The following is a 21,405-nucleotide window of genomic DNA, read 5'->3' as shown; positions in this document are numbered from 1 at the left end:
TCTCTTTGGTTGCATTGCTCTGAAAACATGTCTTGTATTGCCTAAGAAAACTTAACATCTTTTACAACACAAACCTGACAAGTGCCTTTGGAGCACTGAAATGTGTATTTAACATTTATATCACTTGTCAATTAAAAAGTCGGTAAAAAAAGAGCTTTTCCGCATTTATTTACAAAATGCATCATGTAAAGAGTACAAGGAAAATTACTGAACAAAAGACAATATTAACTGTTCCCAATGATAGCATATCAGTATAATAAAGTGCTTTTTATTGATTTAATAAGTTTGTAAATATTTAAACAAATAAATAGATTATATTATCACAAATTAAATATAAACAAGGGGACATTAATCTACTGAAGTGTTTACAAGGAACTGTTCCAATGGCAGAAGTGTAAACCTTAGATAACATTAAATGATTATAAAATTGTAATTTTCCATAATATATTGTTTTGGGGTACTTTGGTTCAGATCAGTAGCCTATTGATCACTTAAAGCATATTTATATTTTCTTGACACTTCTTTAACCAGCTTACAGCCCTTGTAATGTTTGAAATAGAATTATTTTTTTTTATTAGTAAGTCACGTTTGAGTGACATTAGCAATCATGTTGGTTTGAGAGTATAAGTAAGAGTGTTGATAAACATTAAGACAAGTAGAGTGCACCCTTGAGAGGAGGATTTAGGCAAGTGTACTGCAGTTTAGGAGAATAATTTAGGTAAATAGAGTGCACCTTTGAGTGAAAGATTTTAAGAGGTAATTTTAGTTTGACTGTCCCTCTGGTATCTTTTGCCCCTCATTTAAGATTAAGGCAAGTAGAGTGCACATTGAAAGCTTTCTAAAAGTTGTTTTTTGTACTGATATCAGCTCATTGGACATGCTGTTGTTTAGCAAAAGCTTATTATTTTATTAGGTCTCAGCTTGCTTTAAATAAAGGCAATCCAGCAGTTCCAATTTGAAATAGTTATGAAATAAAACAGCATTTGAAATAATTTAAGATGTAACACAACATACCTCCCTCTTGTGATTGGTAGTGTTTTCGGCCAAAAAGTTATCAACTTATTGACACAACAAATAAAATAGTAATTTTCAGTATCACATCACTGAAATGAAAAGAATATTGTTTTGACAGAAGTTTCCTTATCTTTTGTAAAGTATTACATAACACAGCAGGAGCATTCTTACAGAGATCTTTGTGCAGAAATATACCAATGGCATTAAGAAAACAATTATGTTTGTTATAATTGTAAAGAAAGCAAGCTATTGGGGTTAGAAGTCAATTTATAAGTTGTTCAAGTCAGATTCAAAAGAAGAGGGTGCCTAGGAAGAGTAAATCTTTAATTAACTCTATTTTAAAGTACTTAATAAAAGACTTTTCAATGAAGAGGTAGACACAGATTACTTTCACAATTGCCACATCATTATGGATCATCTCAAATTGGTTGTACATTGAAATCAACGCTCTCTATACACCCTGTTCATTGCTTGTTTTGTCCTACAACAGCTGGAATGAAACCATGTTGTTGGACTTTTTATGGAATAAAATACAAAATATTCAATTTGTTTGTTCCATGCGCTGTACTTTTCTTTCAACATTTATAACTTGCGGTATTGTCTTGATTGATGATGAAAATATCTTAAAATAGGTAACATGGCGTAAGGGTCAACAAATATAATATGCTTTTATTGGTGATATACATATCATTTGTCATAAACTTCTTTCAATGAATATCTTAATATTGTCATTTCATGTGTGAAAAACAATCAATCTTTATATTCCCAAGTTAAGATTAAGTAGCTGTGGGCTATTCTTACCAAATACCAAGATGTTTTGTATAAATTTGTCAAAATGAAGGATAATTATTCTAGTAATATATGTCTAGAGAGGTGATAGTTTTTGTTAATTAGACAAATCTGTGTAAATATAATTAATATTTGTGTCATATGTAGCACAGTATTTTGAACAAGACCACATCAAATAAAGTGCAATATCTTTGTATATTCAACAAAAACCAAAATGAATTTCAAAGGTTCATCATATGTCTCTCTTTCTATTTACATGCATTGTGAACTGAATTTGGAATTGGCCTTTTTAAAGATATGAAATGCTGCGTCACGGAGGGGTCTTTATTTTTTAGGACATAAGCATTCACCAATGAAGTTGTTGAAATTATTGTTTGTTGACCAATCAAAGAAGCCCATGTCCATCCAGGGAGATGATGAAAAGTCATATCTGTACATGGAATTTTCTCTTTCCCCAAGAATCCAGATAATTTTGTTTTTCTACTAAAATAACAAGAAGGTCAGATGAATGTCACCTAGTTCCTGCTTTATCATGTTTACAATCAGTGTTAATCTGGTCTGATTATAGAATCAATCGGTCACTTAGCAGCTTTATGATACAAATGACCACAGGTGGCAATTTAACTGACCAAATAACTGACCAATCAATCATCTTCAAATACCATCACATAAAGGCAAACATGTTTATCAGTAGATTTTATTGTTTAGGGACTATCTAGTGATTAAAGGAATCCTGTTATTAAATGGTGCAAAATTTGGAATGCCCAATCAAAATCTAGTTATTATCTTGTCATAGAATGGTGCCAAATTTGTTTTCTGCATCAAAATCTACTCATTATCCTGGAGAAAAGCAAAAGACTTGATACTTCAGTGAATTTTGGATAAATTTAGAGGGAAATATTTTGGTAATATATATCCAAAAGGGCCTGAATGGTTGTTTGGTTGTATGCATTTGGTTTTGCTGAAGTCTGCATATATGCCAATAGAAAATTTGTACTTGTTGAATATTTAGATTCATGTATTAACTAGACCTGCAAAATCTACGAAAAAATTGATATCCAACAAATGATAATGAATCCCTGGTATCCGAAATAAATAATTATGAATCCCTGGTATCAGATATAAGAGATGGTGAGTAAGTTGTGTATTTTGTTGTGCCGACAGATGGAGACAGCTTTGTAGGTTATTCAGCTGTACCCTGGAGGAACTTTCTGTAATTGTTTGCTTGACAGGAATAAGTATCAGTAAGCAGAAAGTTCCCCCACAGACTTTGTTGATAGATTATATACATTCTTCTCCAAGATAAAACGATTCACCTGTTTAAGTTGGCCAATCTTCAAATGATAAGTGGTCATTGATTATCATTGAAATGACCAATCATTAGGCTGAGATTATATCACAATGGTCAATAGGGGGTGTATATAATAATCGTGATAATACTTTAGAAAGTTTGGAACAGCGGGATTTTGGATTAACATTCTTGTATTGAGGTATGGTCATTTTGTACACCTGAATCATGATGAAGATTTATACCATCATGTGATGTTACAATCATTGCCAAAAACTATTACATGAAATTCATCACATTAATAAAAAAAGTTTCTTTTTCCGTATGTTAACATAGTTTATGATACGGTTTATTGATCGCATAAATAGATCTTGTATTTCAAATGGTCATCAGGGCAATAATAAATAGAGAATCAATGGACTAAAACAATATTGACAATAAAATTGTCATTTCATATTGATTTTGGCAATTTAAAAAAATTAAAATTTAAAAAAAAAAGATGTTGTTTGCTCAATTATGCATTAAAACAGCAAATTCAACAAAATCTTGAAGTGCACAAAAGTTTTGTTCATAATGACTTAAAAATTGTTGCTATTACTGACAAGCAGACAGACATGACAGAAGGTACATTTGAATTTTCAATGGATGCATTTATTAAACTATTTATTGTTGAATTTTAACCAATGTTTGCACACCTGAACTGCAGTTTGTCAAAGCAGAAGGCTCCTGTACAAACCAAATTTTGTCCCAATATGCAATCCTATGAAATAAACAGAAAATCTGTTGCATCTTATGAAGGATTTGTAAACATCGTTTTGGTTACAATAGAAAACATAATAGAGTTGGCTTAAACTAGCTTAAACTAACCTTTTTTTGAGAATTATAATGAAGAGAAGTTTATAATATTATCAAATCACTGATACAGTTTAATATTTCCATTTTACATGTTATATATTGCTGCCTACCCGTAAATTTGTGAGGAACGTTAGGTTTACCACAATGATCATCAAAATGTTGATTGAGAAATTATAATTCTTATAAGTATGAATATCATTACTTTTTTTTTTCAACATTAGTAAAAGTACAATTATTTAGATGAAAAATAGCAAGTAATGGATTCATGTGAACACACAAATTTCCAAAGGCTGTAAATAAAAAATGGGTATTATCATAATTTGGATTCAATTGTCTTTTTACAAAATCCCAGGTCATCTTTCACATATAAAACAAATATGTTTCAGTTAATACATAACAAATTATCTAAAAAGTAAATTGACATATTTTTTGCAGAGAAAAAAGTGCCTCTTTATAAAAAGTTGCCAATTTTGATGGTTGAATGTATTTGAGAAGTGTAGACTGTTATCGAGTTCTGTTTGAAAAAGGTCGTAAAAGTTGTTTAGATTTACTTACATCCATAGATTTACGACTTTGCTACCAGTATACAACTTCACTTCTGTTGCTGGTTTTATGGTCTGTTATCACGGGTTATGGAATGCTAGCAGACTTTTTATAAATAGACTAATTTTACTGGTTTTTTAAGGGATTTTTATGTCTCTAAACAAAAACAGGGAAACATGTAATCCCAAAACATTACTTAGTTGTGGTTGACTTAAATATATAGTGTTAAGAAAGCATAAGCTATTAACTTGCACATGGATTTGACAGTTATTGTTATGAAACGATATTTAGATTAGCTATACAATTCTTTGTTTTTCTGGGCAATATAATTATAGTTCTTCCTTTACTTAAGTGATGAGTGAATTTCCAGCATTTGTCAAATATAAAAAATAAAACTCTAATTTTCCAAGTTCTAATTGGTTACATTTAAAATGATTTTTACAGAATTTGTGCAAAATCACTTTCCTTTTTGTTTATTTCTGGGTTGATGCATAAATTCTGTCAGTAAATTGTCAAAACAAAAATGGTCAGAAAATTGAGTAGTACTGTCAAAAAGCAAATACTGCCAGTATGTGCGAATAATACTGTTCAAAAGTAAATACTGTTGTGTTAGAAAATAATATAAAAAGAAAATACTACCTCTATGTTGAATTTTGTTAGAGTATGTTGAATAACACTGACAACCTTTCAATAATTCTTTTACTGACAATTTTTTAATCGCAGATATTTTTGTATATTTCAGGATTGTTGCGTGGATTATAAACGGGTGATTCAATGAGTGGATTCTATTTGTCTGTGTGTCTTTATGACAGAGTATGAAGAGGCCTGGCATCAACAGGATGCTAGTAGAGGGTCTGTTACTATGGATCCTGGTCGTCATGGTGAAAGCCACAACTTCTGAAGGTAAAATACAGAAATAATACAGAAGATTGAACAGTGATTTTACTGTTGGGAATATTGAGAATTTTGTTGATGTATATATATTACCAGATTTCATGCAAAAACTGATTTGTTCAAATATCAAGCCACAGTTAAAAAATTATATTTGAATGAGCGTTAGATTTCACATGATCAGAAGGTCACTTATGTCGGCTCTATACTTAAACAGATTGAACAAAATATTTGTTGGATAATTTGGTGTATTACTACTTTTCCAGTAGTTATCTCCCATTTCTTGAAATTGACAAGATTTCTCTGACTCTTTGTAAAGTTTTTGAATATTTCTCAGTTTTATGCCATTGAGTTCAATCTAATGATATAAATTTGTTATTGAGACCACACAAAAATTCTTCATACCAATAGCCTTGTTGAACTATTAAAATTAAGAGACTGCACAAATTATAGGGCATCAAATACTATTGTGGCATTGATAGGACAATTGAATTTTTTTCCTTTTTACAAAAGTGTGTACATGTACCAGGCAGTACATAGATACTTTGTTCATGACCTTCAATTGTACCAGGTAGTACATTCACGACCTTCAATCTTTTCAACATTTCCTAAATTATAAGAGTAAGAAAAATCAGATTTAGTTCATCCAGGTTCACTCTTGTCACATGCAAGAAACCATAGGGAGTTAAATGAACAATCCCTGAAGAGGAACTTGGAAAATGTGAAATATCATCCACTCCTCTACAAACAATTTCTTACAAATAAGCAAAGAGTTGTGGTATGTTGTCAAAAAGACTGCAACCTAACTACACACAGAATGTCTATTTATTTGAGGATTTCAGTAAAATGTGCAGGATTCACCATATTTCCTTATGGAGAACCCCTTAAAAACATAAATAAATCAATAAGGACATCTTGAATTACAGAAAACCTTTGATCAGTTTTCGGTTAAACCATTAAAGTAAAAATCATTTTGCCTGTAAAAACTATATGATTTATGTACAGTAATATTGGCTATATATTAGTGCTATCTGATTGGTGTCTAGTTACACTGGGTTATTAAAGGAAATCTTAATGCGTTTTTTTTCACAGAGGTTTACTGGCATGGTATAAAAATAGAACAGGTCCTCTGAATTTAATCTTTGAAGGTTTAAAAAATATTATCATCAGGTAGAATCTCGCTATTTAGAAATTTAGAAATGGTGGTTTATGTTCTGTGGGTTGATGATTTCACAGAAATGAAAATTTGGTTTCGAGTAATTTATTAATGTTATAATCAGATCTCAGACAGGCATGCAGTTTTCCATGACAAAAATTAGAGACATTAATTAAAAAAGAGGGATAAATACACGGCGGGCAAAATAAAATTGTGAATCAAGGACAAAAACGGAACCTTTTCCAAAGAATAAAGAAGCAAGAATAAGCAATATTCAGAAAAAATATATCTCAAGATTGATTTATAATTACTAGAACTTATAAGTAAAACATTAAATATTAGTCCAGGTAATAAATTCAGAACAACCTAAAAAAAATAATTTTGGAAATTTAATTTTCTTATAGTTTGGATTCTTAAACTCTCTGTATTGTTTTTTATTGATGTGCACCCTTCATTATCATGATTATTAAAGTACATTTTAGAATTATATTTATGTATTCCCACAAATGTTTTAATTCATTATAAATTAGAAATACAATGTGTTAGCAATAAAATCTTTCCTTATAAACCTACAGTAAATGTTAATTTTGATTTTTATGGTCTCAACACAGAAACATACATTGTATTTTTTCATTGATAGAAATAATAAAATATTTCTAAAAGGAAATGTTTGAGCCTATTAATATAACAGAAAAAATTATAAATAGGTAGTAATTTAAAGCATGCCTTTTTAGTGTGGACAACTGATGAAAAATGTAGATATGGAGAGTTATTTATGAGAATTTTATTCAGTAATGAAACTAATGACTATTCATGTTACGCTTGGTTTAGAAGTAAAAAAAAGGGGGGATGGAGGGCTGATCAATAGGTAAATATCTATTTGATATTTTGTATTATTTTAGCAGTGGTGCAAGATACCTAATTGAATAAAATTTAAAGTTAACATCACCAATCTTTCATTGACGGATCCAGAAATTTTCATAAGTGGGGGCCCACTGACTGACCTAAGAGGGGGCCCGCTCCAGTCACGCTTCAGTGATTCCCTATATAAGCAACCAAATTTTTTCCCAAAAAGGGGGGCCTGGCCCCCCCCCCTTAATCCGCCTCTGTCTTTCATTTGAATGAAATAGTGTTTCTAATGGTCAAAATTGTGCAAGTACATTGTTCAAATTCTATAGTGTAATCACAAATTAATAAAATGACCCTGTATGGGTTTTTTTTTCTGGTAATTTAGATATTTTTCTTCAATTGTTTCAAATTAAGCAAGAGTTAATTTCCCTTTTATGGCTAGTTCAGCAGGCATAATTTCCTTCAAGAATCAACCTAACTCATCTTTTTAACACTCACTGGTCAGACTCCTAGAATTTAAATAAAATCATAAACTAGGTCAATTTTAATTTCTTTTAGCCTTGCATAATTCTTCTCAAGTATCTTATATGGATCTCCTTTGACCTTTGGTTGTACCACAAGCCCATGTTTTGTTATGGTTAGTCACCTAAGAATCTCAACCAGTTACACCTCGGACATGATTGCCAAGGGAGATAACTCAATCTCAAATTATCTGATATTAAAATCTATTTATTGTTCACTCGGGTCATCTGCTTTCAAGATGCTGATGATGATGTATGTTTGATTAATGTCCAGTGGCAAATTAAAATGCATATTCATCTGACTCAGAACCAACAGCAGCAGTCTTGCAGTCACATGTTTGGGGGAAATTCCTTGTAAATTATTTTTGTGTTGTTGTTTTTTTTTCATTCACATGAACTCTTTGATAATTTGATATTTGAAGTAGAGATGTCCCTTAGAAAATAGAGAAAATTTACAGGGGGTTCTATAAAAAAAAATACAGTTGAGACAGTTTGCTATATATGAACCCATTTGAGTATGTGGGAAATCTTTGACATGAACGAAGATTTATTTTCAAAATATGGAACATTGTCATATTTTTGTAATCTAGAAAATGTAAAATTAGTCATAATGCCTTCCTCCAACATTAATATGGTAATGTGTTAATTGGTTGGTTACAGGTTTGAATACAAAACTCATTCTAATTACTTCTTTCAAATTTGATGGCCTTAAATCATACTAGACATGAATTATAGTTGTTTTTTTCATTCATGGTGACAGAAAACATTAATATATACAATTGCTATCTTATGATCTCTGACATTTTTTATATTTATAGACTGACCAATCACATAAAAGATATGATTTACTGCGTGTTAATATGGAGTTGTTTTGTAATAAAGTTAAAACTGTGCAATATAATTGATTGATTAGCATTTTGTCCTTATTGCACTAGTGATAAGTTTAGCAGGTATAAATGACAAATTTAATGAAATTATATTAAAAATAGAAATTTTATATCATTTGTGGTGACTTTGACAGAAAATGATTTATTAGCCAATGGAATCGTTTTTAAACCTTTGCAAATCTGGCTTTCCTTAGTATAGAATTATGACCAAAAGACTGTGTACGTATATATACTATGAATTGAATATCTTTTATTTTAAGAGTATAACTGCAACCAGTTTCCACTTTATAAAACAGTTGTTTGTAAGAGGTGCACCTTAATGCCAGGTCTGAAAATTAAAGGAGATATATGTTTTGATTCAAACATTCATAATATTTTACTTATATACAAATTGTGACTTGGATAAGAGAGTTGTCACATTGGCGCTCATTCCATATCTATTCAACTAAGTAAGGATAAGGCAAGTGGCAAAAGCTACGAAAAATGAGAATTGTTTTCTGTAAAAAAAAAAAAAATACCACAAAAATGTGGATCTACGATGCATGCAAAAGCCATTGTAGAAACTGTCATTGGTATGTCTTAGACATTACACATTACAGCATATTCACATGTCCATACTGCCAACATTAGGATGTTAACAGTGTAGATCTGACTGATCTAATTACCAACTCAAAATTCTCAAACACATTGACAACAGTAAACAACAGTGGCCTATTTTTACAAAAGTATCAAACTGGAGTAATTTTCTTTGAGTTGCCAAATAAACCATATATTGATAGATAAATAATCAATTGTTTTCAACTTTCTGCAACCTAAGTAATTTTCTAAAGGAATCTCTTTTTCACTAGTAGTAAAAAAACATAAATGTAAATTGTCAAGAATATGACAAAACTCAGAGAGAGAGAGAGAGAAAGAGAAAATAAATCACAAAGAAAAGTCGGCTAAGAAGGTTTTTAGTTTATGTATAGGTTTTATTTGTCATTTTCAAATTCTACTTAAAATATAGCCCACAAAGTTTAAATGTCAATAATAATTTCCATTGTAACACTATTGTGTAATTTCATTGTATAGTACTTGACCCCAGAAAAAAAGTTGCTGAATCAACCAGCACTAGATGTTAAATGACATTTTAATCGGAAAATTTATGTTTGAATTCTAAGTTCAGTATCAAAATGAACCTGGTCATCCATGGTCAAACATCCATAAAACAAAACATTGAAGTGAACAAGAATTCCTGAGCAGAAGATCAATCATTCTACCTGTGTACCCTCGACTTGGTTTTGTCTATTACTAGGCAGTATAACCCGGTACAAAATCATCTCGTAGGACACAAAACCCATGTATAAGGAACATTTATAAACATTTCCAAAACACACCTCCTTTAATTCAAATACCCTATTATTTCATGATTTATGTTTTTAAGTAAAATTTCTGAATGCATTCAGCCAAACACTATGTACAATACCTTATGGGTCCATTTGCATAACATTCTATCCACACCTTTAGAAATGTTCAGATCCTGATCTTGTTAAATGGTTATTTAATGCAAAGTAGGGACATTAACCTTCAGGATATAGCTGAAGTCCAAACTAGATTTTCACTTTAATTTTGATATTTTCCTCATTAATCTTTAGAATTGATGACTTTGATCTCATATTTTAAAATGGTGCCCATAAATTAGTACAACATCAGGATAAAATGGTCAACACTGAGAACTAAGGTACCAAATTGTGCAGAGAACAGTACTTTGATTTGATTTTTGGTGTTTTAATGCCGTTTTTAAGCACCACATTTAGGCTATTACGTGGCGGTCAGTTTTTATTGGTGGAGGAAGCGGGAGTGCCCGCAGGAAACAGACCTTTGATAGGAAAACTGACAATCCTAGTCAATTAAGATTGGAGTCGAGTGCATCTGCATGAGCAGGGTTCAAACTCACAACCTCAGTGTTGACTGGCTAGTGATTAAAGTAGTAACTACTTCGGCCACTGAGTCCCATAAACAGAAATTTGAGATAGAGGTTGATATAATATCTAATCACACCCTAAGCAAGGCTCAGGGGATTCAAACATCCCCCCACCAGATTGTGCTCCAAAACTTTGATATAGAGCTCAGCCTCAACATAATATCTAATTGCACCCAAAGTCAGGAGGTCAGACGATTCAAACATCCCCCACAGGATTGTGCATTAGAAGAGAAGGAGATTTTCAGAATTTTGCTATTGTGATAATTTGGTGTCATGTCAATTTGAACTAAAATGTGTAGTGTAAAAAGTATTTTCCCATTGAATAAGAAATTCAAGCTTATTTTTATTTGGTTTTATTAACCAGATTTTTGTGACAAAAATGTTGGTTATTGATTTGGGGATGTACGGCGGGCGGCCGGTCGGGCGGTCGGTCGGGCGGGCGGCAATCAAATGTTGTCCGTGCATTAACTCATGAACCGTTCAACCAAAGCTTTTAAAATTTTAATATGTTGTTACTGACAATTAGATGAAGGTCAAATTCAATAATGGTGATTTTGACTTTTACCGTTCTGGAGTTATGGTTCTTGAAAGATTGAAAAATGGAGTTTCCAGTCGTGTCCGTGCATTTACTCATGAACTGTTCTACCAAAGCTTCCCAAATTTTAATATGTTGTTACTGATGACAAAATAGAGGTCAAGTTCAATAATGACGATTTTGACTTTTACCGATCAGGAGTTATGGTTCTTGAAAGATTGAAAAATGGAGTTTCCAGTCGTGTCCGTGCATTTACACATGAACTGTTCTACCAAAGCTTCCCAAATTTTAATATGTTGTTACTGATGACAAAATGTAGGTCAAGTTTAATAATGACGATTTTGACTTTTACCGTTCAGGAGTTATGGTTCTTGAAAGTGATTGAAAAATGGAGTTTCCATTCACGTTGTTGCATTTACTCATGAACCATTCAATCTAAGCTTTTCAAATTTTAATATGTTGATACTGATGACAAAATGGAGGTCAAATTTGATATTGACGATTTTCACTTTCACCATTCTTCAGTAATGGTTCTTGTGATATTGCCAGGACACAAATAAATATGAATAAATCCGGTTTGCTGTCGTTGTGACAGCCTCTTGTTGTCTACTAGGTTGCTCTCTCATGAACGACAGCTCCAGCATTCTTGTATTCATATCAAACCAGAAGTAGAAAAACATGAAGCTTTTCTAAAGCAATAAATTTAAAGTTGTTTTTATTTCTACTTTATACAAACTTTCAACAGATCGTTTGGATAGAGTGATGAATTAGCTACTATCTTTATCATTTCTGCATTCTATAATGTTTTATCAATGAAGACTTGAAATCAACCATACACCTCTAGACTGTATAAAAAGGAAACAGGGCATGTTTTACATATCGTAACATCAACAAAATATCTGTATTTAAAATTTCACGGGTCTTGTGAATTTTATATCTCCTATTGATATGGTGTGTGATTCAAATCGTCATAATATTAATTCTTATTCCCGTCATAAAACTTACAAAAATTCTGTATTATCTTCTGCATCATTTAACCTTGACCTTGATGGTTTAACATTTGTTTGACAAACAGGGTATATGTATCTAAGTGTGTGTTTTTATGGGGTATTTGATAGTTGTTTTATGAGTGTTAATATAGACAAGTTATTGTTATCATAGTGAGAAGAGAAACTATAAAGTTAAATCAGACCACACTAGTGATACCCTGCATTACTCTTCAGAAAGACGTCATAAAACTATAACTTTAACATTTTATGGATATTGTTTAAGAAATATCTTGGCTGTGATTTGAGATGTCAGGCACTTAAAGAGCTGTAATAATGTAATACCTACATCATTGCTTTGGTTAACTGTAACTGTACACTGTACACAACGGCCTCAAATGATACATTAAAAATACAGTACACATGATAAAAAGGAATAATACATTTTAATGGAATATGTATGCCATATGTGCTTTTCCTTTGGACTTTATCAGTTTTCATACATTGTTTATTAAAATAATGGACAAAAAATAGTTCCACTAATGTGTATCCTTTGTCACTCACAGTTAAAGATCAAGATTGTGTTTCATTTGTACTTTTGGCAGTATTACACCATATGAGTTTACAGCAGGCAGGGGCGTTGGTGTACTCCCGACACATTTAATTTCATCATTACATTTTTGTTTAGGGCCCACCTGATCCCTGCCCCTGTGCTGAAGACCAATTGGTTTCCTTTGGCTGTTTTGTGCTCTTTGGTTTGGTTGTTGTCTCTTTGACATATTCCCCATTTCCATACTCAACTCTAACATTAATGAACTACAAAAATCAATCTGTTTTATATAAATGTGAACAAACCTATTGATTTGGTTGACTTCACTGTGAAAAGTCCAATTTTCTAACTTTGCTTGTAAGCATGACTACGTACCTACACTCAGAAACAAAACAAAACAGAGAAAAGTTTTAATCATCATATAAGCTTGTTTCCTGTAAAATAAATTTATTTGGGTTTCCATTTCATATAATTCCAGTTTGACAAGTAAATGAATTTCAACATTTTCTAATTTGCTATATTTCAAGATTTTCTAAAGAATGTTTTGGCATTCTGCAATAGTTGCAGAGTAATTGCTTATTTGAAAATTGAGCAAACTTGATAAATTAGAGTAAATATGTTTTAAATCTACTACAGATGGTCGATAGGCAAAAGAAAATGACAAAAATGTTTTTGAAAAAGACATAAGCAACACACATTAAGTTAATATGTTTATAAACTGATTGTAGAGTGCTGTATTACATTCTTTGTACTTGGCACTACATGGCCATTAGGAATATTAGACAGATGTGATACTATATAATAATGGCTGAAGAAACAAATCTTTCTTCTTTGCCTGCTCATTTACAGAGTGCAGATATCTCTAACATTTATCTAACTCTTACAGCAAATATGTTTTTATATCTAAATGTGAATCCATAAAGCGTTTTTCAAGTGTGTGAGGCTGTTAAACCATTATTTTCTATAGTTCTACAATCATCTGATATTTCACTAAGTTGTAGAAGCAGGGGAAGATAATTTATTTTCTTTTGAACATGATAAAACTAATGAGGAAAGAAGTTAGACGTTTAGTAAATGACTTTAGATAATATCCAATAGGTAACACCTTAAAATAGTCTGTACCTAATAATGATCATGGGTGGAGTGTTCCTAGATGAACAGGAGGGAGGTTTTTTTTATAAACAGTAGGGAACCTTAGGACCGAACCTCCTTTATGAACCGGTCTGCACTGTAAGCCACTAGTCCGATGCCCCAGACTAGTAAATAATGATTTGAACTAGTGAAAATTTTCCAAATTTTATATAGTCTGATAGGGACAATTTTTTATATTTAATTTACGGACTAGTAGATGAAAAAGTTTTTGGCACAGACTGTTCAGAACAGGGAAAACCTATAAACCATTACCCTAAAACTGAACTGTTTAATAGTCAAGGCTATATATATATATATATATGATTGTTTATCTCTTGAATGCGTAAAGGATAGAATTAAGAATTGAAACGGGGAATGTGTCAAAAGAGACAACAACCCGACCAAAGAGCAGAAAACACCCTGAAGGCTAACAATTAGTCTTCAACACTGAGAAAATCACAAGCCATGGAGGTGGGCTTCGGCTGGTTCCTAAACCAAAATTTGAAACTATTTAAAATGCTGAAGTTAATTTCCAAACCTTAAGGATCTCATTTGGAGAGAATTAAGATTCTATGTAGAGACTATCCTGATTTGAACACGATTTGAACTACATCTTTCAATGTGGATTTCATTTATTGTTTTATAAGGACAGTACTGATAACATATATAGGAGTTTTTTTGGTCAAAAATTGTTTTTTTTGGTTGCTGTCTCAATACATCTTATAATTACTTTCAATCAAAGTTTTAGTTTTAAATCCTTATTTGATTATAGTCTTCTTGAAGCATGCTTCTTATTGTTGATAATTTTTATAGAAACCTGGAGTGTGTATAACAATGTCTATTCTGTGTATTTGGATTAGGAACACAATATAACAATTGTCAAAGTAAACTGAAGAGTCTACACATATCGGTGTAAAACTTTGATACAAGATTGATGTATAAAATATTCACATCTAATCTGAATGAAATATTTATAGAGTTTAAATGTAAATTTCTACACACTCTGATTATTTTTCTATTAGAAAAAAAATATCATTGTTAGTAAATCTCCATTGTGTCGTCTGCTTCAAAAGAGAAAAAACCTCCATTTATATTTTTTGTATTGTTCTGGTTTCCTGTTCTTGCTTTAGACTGGTTGAAATTTTATCTGCAAAATACAATAAGATCAAGAGTATCCAGAAATTTGACCTTTAAATTAATATAGATTTATATCATGGTAAAAAGACAAGATTTTTCACTGTCCAGACAGGCAGATATTGAAAGTCTCATGATGGTGTCTAATTTCATATTTACGATTACTCATGTAATAGGTTAAGATGTTGCATGCTAACTTAATTTTAAAATGAATAAATTCAAGATATGGAAAATTTTACAAAGTGCGTATAACAACCTTACCTTAACAAGTTCATGTTTACGCAATATGTAGCTAGTACCTAATACAGCAAACTCTAAATTTGCATAGAAATTAAGCAATTTGTCAGGAATTCTGCAGCAACCATTGAATATCTTGTGACTTCAAATTCCAAAAAAGTCCCCCCGAAAATAAGATTTTTATGATGATATAAAAAAAACTTTGCTATTTCATTATTAGTATCGGTACTATGTATAAGAATATTGATATTGTTTCCAATTTATAATTTTTTATTTTTTTATTTCAGATTCTTTGCCTATCTTCTTAGAAGAACCAGAATCAGCTGTTATATCCCATCATGCATCAGTGACGCTACCATGCAAGGTGTTGCCTTCTAGTGCTGTAGTACGGTGGAAATTCAATGGTGACTCTGTGAAAGAGGGGGGGTCAAAGGGGTTTAGCATTGTTGGAACAAATCTACATATAGCAAATTTTAAACATAAACGGAAGCAGGATAGTAACGAAGGGATATATCAATGTATAGCAGAGACATCTGTTGGACGTGTGGCTAGCCGGCCAGCCAGACTTTCAAAAACAGGTATTTAGGCCTTTTTTTTTTAATTAGTTGGTTTACGGATCCGCCGACCCGATTTTGTTTAAAAGTGAAATAAAATTAAAATTTTGATTTCGTGTTGTTTTTTATTCCGCCGACCCGATTTTTCGAGTGCTGTGAATAAAAAAATCCGAGGCGTTCCAAAACGTTTTGTCTGTGTCAATAAAGCGTTTGTAGTGAACGGCGTATTTTGAAAAGCTTCGAAATGACGCAGACGAATTCAAAAACCCAACGAGGGAGGACCATGGAGTCTGACGGCTTCATCTACTTTCAGTTGAATATTAACTTTGATGGTCAACGTACTGAGAGCACTTTTATCAAATGCAAACCTAAGCAAACAATCGGCGATGCCATATTCGACAATATGGCTGATGAAAATGTTGCCATTGTCAAGGTACAAACAGTTTCGCCACCAAACAAAACTAGGGCAGACACCCCTACCAGTACACCCATAGAAGTGCTTGCGTCCTTTGGGGCAAAAATTATATTTGTTGATGTAAATGAAGGAGCACCTCCAGAAAAAAGTGCAAAGCTGAACAAAATATGTGTTTTAGTCAAACTTTGGTACATTGCTATTTCTTCATCAGCATGATAGGATCATGAACACAGTTGATTATCAAACATTTCATAAATCAAAGAAATTTGTTTATGTCAAGTATATTGTCCTCAAAAGATTTTTGGGTCAAACATGCACATATATTCATACGTGAAGACCACGTGCACCTTAAATGTGATGGTATTGTGTTCACCTGGAGAGTGAGAGATCTTGGGTTTGAACCTTGACCCGGTCAAATCAAAGACTTAAAAATTGGTATCTGCTGCTTCTTCGCCAAGCACGCTGCAATTGCAATTATTAAAGGAGTCAGAATAATGTGTTTGGGTAAGGTAACATATCTTTGGGGGAACTGTTACCTTGTGAGCTACCACATTTAAATTCTGGCTCAGTGTGTCAGTTTAGCATTTCATTTCTCATTATCATATTCTCATCCTAATTATGCATCTGATTAGCCACTAGACATTAAACAACAATTGACCATCCATCCATCAAATGCAAAGCATATCAAGATAAGAGCTAAACTATTTCTCCTCCTCAACCCCTGTAATGTCATGAATGAACAGCATTTTTTTTTTTTTTTTCCTCCAACTCAAATTTTTCAGAACAGTTATACGTGAACAAAAAAAAAATCTAAGATTGCTATTTTATTTTTATTTTTTTTACCTCCTCCGACCCTAACCTTTGACACTAGTTGTCCGTAAACCAACTAATTAAAAAAAAAAGGCCTTATGTTGACAAATTACCTATTCTTTAAGCAACCTTAAAACAGTTGACAATGTCACCATGTAAGACACCTAAAAGAAGTAAAAGTATGATTGTTGTGGGGAAATGTATGTGATACAAAACAAAATAATGTGTAGACCTAGTTACAATTATTTCATACCAATTCAGGATGACAATAAGTTAAACATATATTAGTATATTAGGAACTTTCTTAGCAAGGTACTAACTGACAGTTGGAATAAATCTAGATACATGTAGCTTTAAAGTTTTAAATCTTGGCTATTTTTATGGTGGGGTTTTCATTAGAAAGTATCTTATCATTGAACATTTTGTAAATATTCAACCCTCATTCTATTTTTAAGAAAGATAAAGTGATTGAAAAAAAAAGTCTGGAAAAGTTAACCTTTTATTTTTTTGAATTTCAGTATTAAAAAGATTCCAAAGTCGAGAAGATTTACGATTGAATGGAACTATAGGCTATAGTATAGTATTGCCATGCCAACCTCCTATCAGCAGTCCAGAAGCAAATATTTTATTTGAACTGAATGGAACAATTATATCAACTTCATCTGGTAAGTCAGAATCTATGGATTGTCTCCCTTGGATTTATTAAGTTGGAATCTAGGGTTGTCTCCCTTGAATTTGCTTAGTAAAGGGAGATAGTTATATGTAAAGATTGACCTCATACATATGAATTTTGCACAAGATTTTTTTTACTGTGGTTTCAATATTATTTTTTGTGTTACCCTTTTTCATGGATATCATTGGTACAGGGAAACCACAAATTTAAATTAAAGATTTTTGGAATGTATGCAGACTTTGGGAAAACCATGAAATCAAACATTCATTTGAAGTCAAATTTTCTCCAATTTATAAAATTGATACCCCCAAAAATAAATGAATCCTTAGTAGTTAGAGAGTTTGTATCCGAACATCATTCACATTTTTGATAATTTTTTTCGTTTTGTAACATATCTTTCTAATTCTTGTCATCTGGATATTTCTCAACATTCTTTTTTTCATCTTACAAAAAATGTTTTCCTCTCTGCATAGTTCATTCAAATTACTTGAAAAACTTAAAACATCTGTTAGAAATTTTCAAATATCATCATGATAAATATTTTAATATGAGGTTAAAATATTTGAAAGATATATGAGTGTAAAGTAGGCTAATGTCATTTCTACACTCCTTGTATCAAATTTTCCACAGAAAAGTATTATCCATTTACAATGACATATATATGGTTAATAATACTGAAACCTAAGCAATATTTTTAAACTGATAGCTTAAGGTAGCAAAAAGAGGAATTTAGATTTATGTTTTTATAGTTCTTTCTGAGACTTTGACCAAAGCGTTAAACTATTCTTTATAAAATTTAGGAGAAATAAACACCCTTTTCAAGTGGTACCAATGTCATTAAGAGATAACTGTGGGTTAAACTGGATTAACTATGATATCCCGCATATCTAAGTTACGCAGAAACTTGGCATCATAACACACTTAACCTAAAAGAGTGCAAGAAAACCAACCGTAATTTTTTTTTTGAAGAAAAACAAATCTGCAGAAAAAGTTTCCCAAACAGCACCCCTAATGTTTTCAAAACATTTGTTAGTGATAAATAAGAAAAATGAGAAGGAATTGTTTTTGAATGATTCTGGAACTTCTATTTTCCCATTAACACGTCTTGGTGGTGTTTGAAATATATAAATGAGCTATGTCCTTGTAATAAATAGAAGAAAAAGAGAATTTCTATAATGTATGATAAAAGAATGTAAAAATGATTACAAATGCTTTCTTTCAAAAAAAACGTTCAGGTGACTCTGACAGATACAAATGAGATTTTTTTTGGCGTGTAAAGCTCCCCGCTGCAGACGAACACATTACTATGATAGGACTAGGATGGATAGATTACTTCAAAGTGCCAAGTGGAAAGCCCCATCTAATATATCTTAATTTTAATAATCTTCTGCTGGGGTTGTATATAGAAATTGTTACAAAATTCTTTACAAACTTTGCAGGTGCTCTAATAACATAAGGGGTGCAGTTAAGGTTTTTTTACTGTAATTAGTAAATGAATTAATCAGTTCCATATATTTGATTTTTAATTGCCACTGTTTTGAATCTTTAACAAAATGAGCTTTCAGTAATAGGTGGAAATGTGTTTTAATATACTGTACAAAAATTAACTTTGAGATTCTCCCTTTAATTAGTATCGCCCCCTGATGTTTAAAATGTATCATGTTTCCATGGTAGTGACTTTTTAACAGCTGCAGTTTTACAACAAACATATATTAATCATTTTGATATATTTTGGTACAATCAGTGCTGAAGTAATGAGGCTATAGAGTAGTGCTTTAGTTTCACTGGCAAAAATCAAATTATGTAATATTCTGGAAATTTATAACTTAATATTGGTAATTCTAAGAGCATGTTCTTCCTATCAGTATAAGATGTTTTCATATTTGACGCTAACTTAATTTTATATCGCTTTTTGAAAACAAATAGGAAAAAGAAAACACAAAAAAAAAATCATTGATAATATGAAATGAACAAAGAAGAATAAATCAAGTTATAACAAAGACATTTTAAAATTTTCCCAACTATCAGAAAAATCCATTTGTTATCTAAACTTTTTGAATTTAAAAAATAAAGATCAAAATTCTTGACCATAGCAGAGACTTAACTTGCTTATAATCAGATGTAATGCTGAATCAGAACAAAACAAAATTCCAATTAGGTGTAATACAGAGTATATCATTGGCCTTAGGTATGTGAAGTGTGATCGGATATTATATTGTTCCGTAAGTTTAAAGGGACAACAACCACATTGACCCTATCCATGCTTTTGTCTTTATTCAGATGTCTATCATACCAAGGAGAAAATTAAATGGCTCTGCTAATTAGAATAATCAGTAACTTTAGGAGTAAATCATCCTTTTCATGTAAGACAAATTAGTCAAGTGTTTAAAACTCCGTGGACAAATTAGGGGAGATTGTATATAAAGGATAACATGTTCAATCAGATAAATTCTCCTAAGTTCCTGCACTTCAAGTCTTTAGGCAATATTCGTTGAAAATTTATAGTCTTATATTGTTTTAAACTTAAATTTAAATCTGAAACGTGCGATCTGCTGTAAGAAATATAATATGTATGGTAAAGTGAATGACTTCAAAGAAAAAATGTTTTTGCTTTTTAACTGTATTGTTTTATTTTAAATTTGTTAAATTTTAAGTCTGGAAAACTAAGAATGTGAAAATCATAGAATGATTTATGTATTTAGAAAAATTTAATATGTAGTGGCATTTAAACTTGTAATAAGAATAAATTTGAAATACTGTAAATTCAGAAATTATTGCGTGCATTTATTATTGCGATTTTGTAATATTAGACTTAAATGCACCTTTAATTTTGACGATTTTGAGAAAAAATCGTTTTTTAATTGATATATAAAATATTTCAAAATGCAAGTTTAAATTATTACGTTTACAACTCTGTCCCATTTTTCGCAATAATAAAAACCTCAATTTCTGAATTTACAGTATGTAGATATTGATAAAAACTAATCCAGGGGAGATAACTCTATGAATTCAAAAGTTACAAAACTATCATGTTAAAAGTCATTTATGTTTGTGAATAATAAAGTATGTCAAACTTCCAAGGCTACAGGTATCAAATGTTAATATGTTTTCCACGGTCAGTTTCATTTTAGTAATAGAGTCCTTTGAAATCAGTAAGATTGGGAAATCTGGGTGTTGATTTAAAACTGTATGTTAATGTGATTTGTACATGCAAGTAACAATGTGAGAACAACTCTTTGACATGTTAATGTATTTCTAAAACAATATCAAAGATTAAAGTTACATATATTAAGTTAACTAATGTATTTTGTATAAAATCTGCATTTAGATTGTATTAGTCAGGTTGCACGACACAACTCGTTTACTTGGCCTTTATTTTAGAATAGATGAGTTCTTTAAGCTAATGGGTATTTTTTAATGCATTTTCAAAGTCAATTTAGAAAATTTAATATGGCTAGGTCAGTAATTTTGCAAGATAAATGTGAATTCATATCAGATAGGAGTACTCATTATTATGTCCTAATTGGTTTTCACGTAATTAATTACCTGTATTATCTTATTTATTTTTTTCCATTTGTAATTTTAACCTCATGTAGAGAATGATATATGTATTTTGTACATATT

The 21,405-nt window shown here is 31.2% G+C and overlaps 1 protein-coding gene across 6 annotated transcripts in view; it reads left to right on the top strand.

Annotated features, from left to right (window-relative positions):
• Positions 1-21,405, top strand: part of LOC143079037 (interference hedgehog-like) — a 94,393-nt gene that overhangs the window by 50,941 nt on the left and 22,047 nt on the right. For 5 of the 6 annotated variants that reach the window (XM_076254168.1, XM_076254163.1, XM_076254164.1 and 2 more), the window contains 3 exons: positions 5,232-5,392; positions 15,617-15,907; positions 17,627-17,773. In XM_076254168.1, coding sequence (XP_076110283.1) covers positions 5,305-5,392; positions 15,617-15,907; positions 17,627-17,773 — 526 coding nt within the window. In that variant the 5' untranslated portion in view covers positions 5,232-5,304. Of the gene's footprint in view, positions 1-3,187; positions 3,294-5,231; positions 5,393-15,616; positions 15,908-17,626; positions 17,774-21,405 lie in introns of those variants that run through there. The other variant, XM_076254165.1, reaches the window with a different exon arrangement.

The sequence above is a fragment of the Mytilus galloprovincialis genome, chromosome 6 (genome assembly GCF_965363235.1).
Source record: "Mytilus galloprovincialis chromosome 6, xbMytGall1.hap1.1, whole genome shotgun sequence".
Taxonomy (NCBI): domain Eukaryota; kingdom Metazoa; phylum Mollusca; class Bivalvia; order Mytilida; family Mytilidae; genus Mytilus; species Mytilus galloprovincialis.
The sequence above is the reverse complement of the archived record's forward strand: the minus strand, read 5'-3'. Positions and strand labels throughout refer to the sequence as shown.